The sequence below is a fragment of the Trichomycterus rosablanca genome, chromosome 8 (assembly GCF_030014385.1).
Source record: "Trichomycterus rosablanca isolate fTriRos1 chromosome 8, fTriRos1.hap1, whole genome shotgun sequence".
NCBI lineage: Eukaryota > Metazoa > Chordata > Actinopteri > Siluriformes > Trichomycteridae > Trichomycterus > Trichomycterus rosablanca.
The window spans coordinates 5,202,061-5,213,223 of NC_085995.1; the positions used below are offsets into that span (position 1 = coordinate 5,202,061).

At 36.4% G+C, this 11,163-nt stretch overlaps 1 protein-coding gene across 1 annotated transcript; it reads right to left on the reverse strand.

The window, feature by feature from the left end:
• Positions 1-907: 907 nt before the first annotated feature.
• Positions 908-8,540, reverse strand: bscl2l (BSCL2 lipid droplet biogenesis associated, seipin, like). Its single transcript, XM_063000953.1, has 9 exons — positions 8,527-8,540; positions 5,303-5,560; positions 4,825-4,897; positions 3,758-3,901; positions 3,475-3,609; positions 3,005-3,102; positions 2,121-2,250; positions 1,953-2,022; positions 908-1,200 (listed from the first exon to the last, which is right to left on the reverse strand). Exons 1-9 carry the CDS (start codon positions 8,538-8,540, stop codon positions 908-910), a joined length of 1,215 nt encoding a protein of 404 aa, XP_062857023.1.
• Between the last annotated feature and the right edge of the window lie 2,623 nt (positions 8,541-11,163).

Sequence of the window (11,163 nt, forward strand, 5' to 3'; positions counted from 1 at the left end):
AAGGAACCAGTATTTAAAGACGTAAATAAGAAAGGAGTATAAATAGTATACATACTAAATCCTACCAAAAACAGTACGTAGTATGTTAACAACTGTGTGGGCAGTGGTAGCTTATTGGTTAAGGTGTTGATCTAGTAAACTCAAAGTTGCTGGTTCAAGCCCCATCACTGCCAAGGTTCCACTTTTGGGCTCCTGAGCAAGGCCCCTTAACCCTCAATTGCTTGTATTGTATTCAGTCTCTTTGCAAAAAAAAAAAGTGTTGCAAAATAACAATAACAATTTGACATAGCAAAGTATATAAACATATATAGTATATAAACATATATAGTATATAAACAATGGTGCAAAAGTTTTTTTTACCCTAGAAAGCCTCCCTAAACTGTTACCACAATTTTGAAAATGTATTGTATACATACACACATACTATACACATATAACTGGTGTTGCTGAAATTTATTTTTAGGAAGGGTGTCCACATATTTTTCCATATAGAGTATCTTACCTTTTAGAGATTTTTTGTTCAATTTGTGTTTATTTGTAGTGTTTGTATTTGTATTTGTGTGTGTGTGTCCACTGTTGGACCCCTGATCAAGGTATTTAACCCTCAACTGCTCGAAATTGTAAGTTGCTTTGGATAAAAGCATCCACTAAGGTCTATAATTGTATGTGTGTGTGTGTGTGTGTGTGTGTGTGTTTGAACTGCAATAACTGTATGTTGGCAATCCTAATACACCCACATACATTTAGTAAAAGAAGTGAATAATAATAAGTCTAAAGTTTAAAGTCTTTTGTCTTTTTAAATTCTTTGAATTCTTTTTTAATCCTGCCATAAAATGCTACAACATCTTACTAAAACCATCAACAAAACTGGAAGTATCAGCTACAGTAGCTTTACCCTTTGCTGGTCCTAACATTTCCCCTCATTACTTAACATCACCATCTGTTTGGTTTTAGGATTGCACTGATGACCCCGGAGGATAAGTTGTGTCTCATACACTGACGGAGGCAGTGATAAATGAGACAAGTCCTCAGACAAATATCCACGTTTTATATCATTCTGTCCATCCAATGCCTCAGAACGAGACCGCTTCCCAGGAGTGCCTCTGAGGTGATTCCTCTCATGGTTTTCTTCCACCACTCTGTCAGAATAAGAGGCTTCTATTTGATCAGAACTGGAATCAATGATGTCACTAGATCCCACTGTAGATGCATCCAACAAATATGAGTTTATGCCTAAACAAATAGATAAATATTAGTATTATTATTTTAAAAATACACTGTTGTGTAATGTAAATGTATTTTTGAATAAAGAATCAATTATACGGATTAAAGACATCATTTTTCAGTCAGGTGTTCTTTGATCCTGGTCATTGAGGTGGTGACAACATGAACATTGTGTTTTATTGCAGTATTTTACTTAAATAAACAAAAAATGTTAGAACTTTTATTTAGGTACTTTTAATACAGTCGGTGGGCAGTGTATAAGGAGTGGAGGGCAAGGTAGAAGGCTTTGCCTGGTATCGCCAGTGACCAAATGCTGTACAATCCATTGTGGCAACAAAATGCATGCTCACCAGGTGTTAAGATGAAGCAACAGTATAGTACACTAACCACGTTGTATAGTTTCAGCTACTGAGTCTAAGCAGGGCTACCTGCCAAGCCACGTCTGAGTAAGGGAAGGTCAGACAGGGTTTCTACTAACTGCAAGTTAACATGGGGCACAGCGTGACTTGTTGTGTTCGGTATGGCTCTGTGTGGGAACCCCGATGCTGGCTGGTGGTAAGAAGCAGCTGGCAAAGGGGTCATGTGTTAGTCTGCAGAACTCCCTGGCCAGAATGGAAGTGATGCAAGCAGCAGTGGAAGTACAGTGGGGAATTAGATATGACTAGATTAAATGAAAAAGGGAAAAACCAAAAAAAATAATAATAATAATTACAAGCTGTTATATTTACCTGTGCTGTTTCTCTCATACTGATCTGTTGCATCTATTTTCCTTTCTAGAAATGTATTCAATTTCTCCAACTGAAATAAACAGAAAGCTTATGTTAAAGCATGAACACATGTATAAACACAAATGCTTTAAACAATACAGACATCAAATCCCAAATTAAAGTACACACCTGTTGATATGGCCAGTCGCTACTCAGACCATAATGCAGGTGGCTGATTAAAAAGACCACAATGAGGAAGATGAAGTTACTCAGCACTCCCACCACAGCTGAGCTTAAAGGAAAGTGATAGAGGAGATACCTGTAGAGAGAAACAGTATTACCACTAAAGTATTTCTAAGTTTTCTGTGAGGCTAAAGTTGCATAAAGGACACATATAGCTACCACTTTTCCAATTGAAGGGGACAACAGTCCATCAGTGTAACAGTATTACACGGCTGTTCCTGGGGAAATGCTGCCATGTGCATTTGTTTGAGTTTTAGTTTTGAGAGCTGCAATAAGGTCTGGCTGTTTCAAACCACTAACAAACAGAAATGGGTGATTTAGGACAGCCAATTCTATTAGTTTGTTTTAGAGGAAGGAAGAAACCATGTTATTAAATGAACCACATGTAAACATGGGGTTAACAGAACCAGTAAACTAAGCAGGGGATTAATAGTTAAATAATCTCTAACATATAATACCAAATGCAAATTTCGAACAGGTCACAAGTCATAAGTGTGTGGCACCATTGTGACTGGAATCACCTCTCAAAGGTAGGCTGGCATATTGGACAGCTGGGCCACCTGAGCACCAGTACTACTGATCAATCACTTATTGGAATCTAAAAATTGTTCAGCTCTTTTCTTAATGTCTAAGCTTTTTAACAATCAGCCATATGAGTTTCTACACCAATCAAATGTAGGGGAATTCAAGCTCAAACAAGGAGGAAATTATAGCAAACAAGCTGTTTTAACAGTCTAAGGCATCAAGCACACACAGAAGCTCTGGAGTAAGATTTTTTAAAATCATAAGTCATGCTTCAAATTGAAGGCGTTTAGTCTTGCTACTCTCACCTGATGCCACTGAAGTGTGCATAAATGTAGAGCTGTGCTTTGTAGATCTGAACTTGCTGAGATTGGATTTCTATAATTGCTCCAACAGTGGGTTTATCCTGCACAAAGAAAAACATGAGAGACAATGAGACTGACTGTGCAAGCTATTTTACATGATCTCTGTCCTCTGTGCTGTCATTAATCTTGCTTAAATCTCATTTAAGCTACACAATTTCATTAATACATTTACAGAATTGTCTAACGCTGTGTAAGATATATGCCAGCTCTAAGCCTTATTTATATCCATCACATTTGCACTGTATGTGCATTTACCATAGACAGTCATTAAAAAAAAAAATTTTTGTATTGTAAAGAACACAAATTTCCTTTATTTAAAAGTCTGTTTTTGTGGAGCCGTTTTGTGTCCTGTTACGTAACATAACATTTCTTTACAATTAAATAAAAAACATTGTCATTAGGCCAATACTTACTGGGCTGTCTGTATAAGAAGAGTAAAGTTCCACCTGGATGTTTTGCGTCTGTGCAACTGCTCCCATCAGCATCAAAGGAAAGAATATTAGAGTCTCCAAAGTTTGCAGCAAGCATGATCGATACTGAAGCATCGTCTACAAACACAAAGGGCGTGGTTCAGGGAAGATGTTTTGGCAGGTGACACATTATGCATGATATCATAGTTGTAATGTAGCACCAATGATGAGCTAGTTAAGTGGTTGTGTGTGTTTGCACATTCTAGCTGCTCATTTGTAAACTCACAGAGCGCACTGAGGTACCAACAATCGCTCCCTTATTGGAGTAGCAAGACATCTTTACCAGAAACATTCCCAGTTGCATGTTGGCTGGAGACTCAGGCATTTCCAACTCCAGTGTGATTTGATAGGGCTGGTCATGTGTTATCACCTACAGTGGGTAAAAAGGGTATGTGGTAAAATACTCATACATTCGAGCTCATTAGACACTGTGGGATCTGACACAGGGGTTTTCCAAATAGCATTTGTATACGTGGTTTGTCCTTGGTTGACACAAATATTTCAGCCATGTATCCTCCTTTTTCTGCCAACTAGGACAAACCATGAATACTGATATAAATGCAAATTTAAATTTATATTAATACAAAAGTGGAAAGTCTGCATAATTTACATATAAGTAAGAAAAATAGAATACTGGGCTGTCATTGTTCAATGTCAAATTTAATGATTTTAGATCATCAGACAAAATGTAATATCACACATAGAGGATTTAAGTGAACATTTTCTTTCATTTTTACTGTCATTAACTGCTTTATAGAGGTCATAATCAAAGCAGGTCTGGAAAGACTGGACACAAGGCAGGAACACTCGGGACAGGGGGCCAACCCACTGCAGGGCCTTTGCTATACCCCCTATCTCAGACATATTACTCCCTCTGGCATATTCATTCACAGCCGATATCACCACCAAGATTTTAACCTGGATCTTACTGGTGGTGGGTTAGTGTAATAAACCATTACACAACTTTGCACAACCAAAGTTCATGTGTTGATGATCTGTCCATGAAACATAAACCCAAAAGTGTAACATACAGACTGGTTTCCTCTCTGATTTGCTAGTTTCTGTGTCAATGCTGCCATATTTATTTGTTTGTGTTGTAGTTCTGAGAGCTCAAATACGGTCTGGCTGTTTTAATTCAATGTAGCTTGGTGACATGGGTGTTGGACAACCGTTTCATAAAATAAACATAATTCTCTTTGTGTAATATCATGATGCGTTCAATCTTTCTGTGTAAATATGAAATAACAGTCAATATAGGGCAATTCATTTTTAAGCTTGGTTCTATGTGATTACCTGTTTCTTGCCATTCTGGAGCAGTGAGAAGTTAGCCATGGGAAAAGAGCACACAGATTGGTCATCAGATCTGCTAAACAATTAGACACGTTTTAGTAGAACATAGGTAAATTTTATGGCGAAATATATATATATATATATATATATATATATAAAAAAAAATTTTTACAGTATTTTGGACATTGGATGGATGGATACTTTATTAATCTCGAAGGAAATTAAGGAATTTTAGATAGATAGATAGATAGATAGATAGATAGATAGATAGATAGATAGATAGATAGATAGATAGATAGATAGATAGATAGATACTTTATTTATCCCGAGGGACAAACTTTAGTCCAAAGAGAATCCTCAATTGCAAAAACTAATTGAATGTATGTGAGCTTTGATGGTTAAAAAAGAGAATAAATAGCTAGTAATTATTTATAAATATTATAATTATTATTATGATTAATAGTATAGCTGAGATTCTCACCTGTAGTAGAAGTGTACAGGAGTGATGAAGGTTGCGTTAGGTATGAAGGTGTAATAAAAAGTCACATAGAGAAAAATGGCCATCCAGAGCAGCAGCAGAAGCATACACACATGAACAGCAGTGTGAAAAATTCTGTGTTTGATCCTCAAAAACAGAACAGTCATTCCTTCATGGATTTGTAGCAAAACTTCACCAATCTCAGCGCTGAGATCGTGCATGTGGGGACCCTCAATATCCTCAAAGTTCTCCATGTCTGAGCTGAGATATCCTCAACAGTCTGACAGCAGGCGTAGACTCTCTCTTATTCTACAGTTACTCTGTGCAATCTTCTGTTGTTGTCGAAATCCTCTCAACTCTTGACATCAGAACTTGACATTGACTCTAAATAAATTATAGACAGTCCACAGTAATTCCTTTTTGTTTTCTATAATCATCTGAAATAAAAGCTGTACATGGCTGCCTATGTCTTGTCACTCATCCACAACTCTCAGTTAATTCTTGTTTATATTCCAAACAATCTTCGTACTGACTACTTTAGGAGACGGTCGTTTATAACTGTGGCTCTGTTAGCACGGCTCTAATTCTTTTATGTTGTCTAATTTAGGGAAAAGGGCACGGGGATGGAAAATACTGATGGTACATTCCAGAATAAGCAAAACAAGCTACCAGCTTCCCTTTATCTTATGTTGTATGGCATTTCAGTAAACGTGGTAATTCTAGTCATGACAATCGAAAAGTTTCAGCAATAATTTTGCTTCTTATTCACCAAGTAAAAAAATACAACAGCAGGGGGTCAAAATCATGGGATTAACAGCACGGGGTCAGTCTATTGTTGTGTCCCAGTATAACACAGCATACACAGTGAAGCAGTATGTTCATAGATAGCAGTGTGTGACTCTTTATATGCAATACTGATCTTGGTCTGACCCAGTTTCTGCCAGGTGGAAAGAAGCAGTCCGGGTGTTCACACACTTTTGACCGTATAATGTATTTAAAAACACATGCTTTTTTTAAAGATTCTGATAAAGGTTCTCTATAAGTACAATAATTATATTTTTATTGACAACTTAATATTTTATACTATTTGCATTACTGGATGTATGCAGCATGACAGTATTTCCAGATAATTTTGATTATAAAAACAAATCTGCTATTTAATGACTACTATCGTTTCAGCCACACTGACCTTTCTGCAGTATGATTTTAGCTCTCTTTTTACTGTAGACTTGGAAAATTGTTCATTCAGACAGTGACACTTTACCCAGTATGGAAGAGTTCATGTCCAGCATATAAAGCAAGAGCACATAAATTTTTGCAGTGAAGTCATGTGCTATAAAACAACTGAGTGGAATCCAAACTAATAATGAAGAACAGTTTAAGACAAAACATTTTTTTGGAAAGCTTGTTCAGTCTTTTTTTTCCTTTTTTGGAGTACATTTATTTTAGTGTAATTTTAAACACAATATACAATATATAAAATTGTTATCTATACTGTCATTTATTTATTGGCTGACATTTATTTAATTTTGATTACAATGATACTGGGTGGCACGGTGGCTTGATAGGTATTACTGTTGCCTCACAGCAGGACGGTCCTGGGTTTGATTCCCAGGTGGAGTTGTCCAGGTTTTTCCTGGGTGAAGTTTGCATGTTCTCCCTGTGTCTGCGTGGGTTTCCTTCTGAAGCTGACATGCAGTCAGGTTAACTGGGAATACAAAAGTAAATACAAGGTATGAGTGTGTGTGTGTGTGTGTGTGTGTGTTTTCCCTGTCCAGTTCGTGCAGTGAATCGGACCCACCGCGACCCTAAATATGAAAAAAACGGTGGTAAAACAGATAATAAATAAATGCACAGATACCTAACATCAAATTAATACTATATACACATAAAGCAGGTAGAGTTATGTAATAAATGATATGTATTTATTGCATTACTTAAATGTGCATTAATTAAAAGAATAAAGTTGCAGAGAAAATGTATCAAGTATGACCGCCATGGTTTATACTTTATACACTAGGTGGCACCAAAATGATGCTTAATGCTGGTTATGGTTGGGACGCGTCCGAAGTCACCTGGAAACAATGGACACAAGACAGAATTGCACCCAAGACACAATTACTTTAACTTACACTCACATACCCCTATGGGCAACTTATCAGTAGCCAGTTCATGCTTGCTTGTATTTGAAAGATAAGAATAAACCAATATAAAGGAAGACCATAAGGAGAATATGCTATAACTCCTCTCAGACAGTGACCAGAAGTGAGGATTAAACCCAGGGCTCATCTCAGGGCTTCAATGACAGTCTTCACCTTTCATGTCTGTCAACATTGATCATACAAGCTCATACACACAATCATCAGTGGTGCTGATACTGCTGGGCTCTCAAATGCCAAGCAGCAGCGAAATGTCAAGCCGTGCAAACAGCTCTAATGAAAGACCACGAGACACATATACCACCAGACTGAATGTATAACCTCATATGCAAGATATTATATACAGTTATAACCACAGGTAAGGTAGCACTCCTGCTGAAATGATAAAGGGGATTTGATCGACAGCCGCCTGCATTAAAGCAGCTCACTGTAGGGAATAGATATGAATGTCAGATGGATGAGAGGGACTTTTTTTGCTAGATCATTATTCCTCATCTACTATTTTTACTTCCATTAAGGCGCATGTCTGTCTTTTGGTATCTGCCAAATCTAGATTTGTCTGTCAGACTGGCTGATGGTAAAGCAGCACTCATCACTGTGTGTTTTCTCTACTTTAGAGTTTGTTGGCAGTGTTTTGTGATCTAGTCTAGCTCACATTTGACTTTGCACATAATGATCCAAGGCTTGTTAGTGACTGCTTGATCATGCACTTTAGAACCTTGTTAGACTTAATCTAAGCTGTTATGGCATACTGCTGTATAGCTAATTTACTTTTGCTCCTTGATTTTACAATACAAAATAAGAAGAATGTATGGTTGACCATGGGAGCCCTAACAGGGCAGACATGGTGTTGAACTTATGTGTGAAACATTGTCTTGTGTCAGAGTTTTTTTTATCTACATGGTAGTGATGAGGACACTAAGCTTTTTTTAAAAACTATTTTGCATATGAGTTTAAGGACTTTAACATGCATTTATTGGTGTCATGGAGGTTATCTTCAGTGCATCTTATTATTGTGTTAAGGCCTGGCAGTATTCCCGTTTGGGTGTTTTAGTAGTTCATCTTTACCCTTCTGTACCCATGTTTATCAGGTATTTGTATGTGCTGTGTCTATTGAAGCTTAATCTTAAAATGTTTATTCTTAATTGTTTTCTTAATTATTATTTTTTGTCCAATTTATTTAATTTACTTAATTTCAACCATTTATTTATTATTTTTATATACCCTACTTATCAATGTATGAAATTAATATGACAGACCTGAGACAGTGGTAGCCAAGTGGGTAGAGCCTTGGGCTATCAACTAAACTGTTGAGAGTTTGAATCCCAGCTCTGCCATGCAGCCACTGTTGGGCCCTTGAGCAAGGCTCTTAACCCTCTTTGCTCCAGGGGTGCCATATGATGGCTGACCCCTGTGCTCTGACCCCAGCTTCCAAACAAGCTGGGATATGCGAAGAAAGAATTTCATTGTACTGTATATCTGTATATGTATGTACAGTATATGCGTTCTGCTGGAGGCAACAAGACCAGTAGTGATATAAACTGAGGCACTGATCCTACAATATAGTTAACACAGAATTATTTACTACATTTTAACTACTACAACAGACAAATGGAAAAAAGTAACTTAATGTTACTACCTTTCTTAATAAATTAAATTTCCTCATCCCTATTTGGCAGAATCAATAAATAAGTAAAAAAAAACATTTGGACTGTCAAACGTCACAATGAACCTGACATTCTGCATAAAGGTTAATAAACACATAAGCACAGTTGAAACAATTGTACCAATCCAGTGTAGTTAAATAGGATATAGGACTGTATTTAGGACTTCATTTAGCTTCATGACTTTTACTGTTTTAAGCAGTAGGATAGCATGGAAGTAAGTGAATAATGCATAAAGTACAAAGTATAAAGACAAAAAAAATGTTCAGCCTTTTGTTTAGACATTTATATTCATGCAGACTTATCAGTAACTTTCTGGATCTATTTTTTTCAGCTACTTGTGTTTTGATGAAGAGGAGACTGCTGACGGCTTAAGTATAGGTGCATTGAAGCAGCTGAAAGAGCACTGATTACAATTTAGGTATGAATTATGTTAAGCACTTGAAAAACATTCCACAGAGTGGTGTAATATATGTGTAGGGACCTAAAGAAAAGTAAAGTGGAGAGGAAAAGTAGTTTTAACTTTTTTTTTTTTTTTTTATCATAAGTTCAGCATACTAATGAACAGTTTACTTTGTATAACTGAATTTCATGAGACTGTCTGGTATTTTGGTCATGGTGCCTTGCACTTACAGCACCACTGTAGTTCCACTATAAGCCATATAATTGCATCACCACATCATGCAACATTCAGTGTGAAAAGATTCAGAGGACCTGTACTGGTCTGGATAATTTGTTATTGCACAATACTAATAAAGCAATTTGTGACCCTCATGCTTGCTTTTTCATTACCGCCTCTGTTAGAATGGGCCAGATGTCATCAAAGCATACTGTCATCTGAACATGTGGGAAAATTACTGTGAAAACCTTATGTTTTTCCATCAGTTTTCTTTTCTCTAATTGCACTGGCATTGGCAATATGTGCATTAGCACCTTTGCGCCATCTGCTTACTGTCATGCTATAAAACAGTCACAATGTACTGTATGTTACACTTAGTAATGATGTTCTGCTTATGGCTGTGTTAAATAAAAAAAAAACCCACAATTACAGTTATTTACAAATATAAGTAATAAAAAGTAATGGTCATACAGTGGAGGCCCAACGTCTAAGGGGCCTTAATGAACATGCTTCTATTTTGCTTACAGTTACAAAGATGATTGAAGAGAAGACCCAGCTCTTTACGAAGCATTTAAATTAAAAGTAACAACTAAAAAGTAAAAAGCTACACTAATAAAAAACCCTTTTACCTATACTTTTGTTTTAACAAGGTTTTTGCAGATGCATGTTTATAGACCGCTTTGTACTTGTACTAGAGTAAGAATTTGTTTACTGAGGAAGCACTTCTGTAAGTCACTTTATCAGAGCATCAGATAAATGCTGAAAATGTAAATTTCTGAAATTGAGTCTTTTAAAACCAGCAATAATTCTTACCCCGAACTTACACCAGCAGTGATAAAAATCTATTTCAGTAAAGGCTGGAAATCTGCAGCAACAGGAGGAGGAGGAGGAGAGAAATGCAAAGTCAGCGATGTTTTTTTAAGCGCCACTGGATCCACCGACACCCTGACAAGGATAATAAATAAATGAATTAAAGAATATCAAAGAACAACAGGGTACAAAGCAACAACAACAATGTCCAATATACAGATTACTTAGAATTTGGCTTGCAGTTTTGTAGTTACTGTGGCATAAATATCTTAAATAACATTCTTTGGGCATTCAGTGCTACGCAGGGTCTAAATGCTATTTAGTTAAACCCTGTGTAGCAAGTGTTTGTAGTTAAGAGAAAGTAGAATTTAACTCACTATTAACAAACAATGTTTTGATACAGTATGATATACTGTATGACTGCCGACTTATTTAGCTTAAATTCATATCTGTGATTTTACTGATGCCCACAGTGTAACATCTGCTCTGTGTCCATTTAAAATGTATTCAAATACAACATCATTTAAATAGCCTGAATTTTAAAATGTACAAAATTAAATAAAAATGCTAATGGCTGATATTACACAGATAATTTAGTATTTTGCTAAGAGA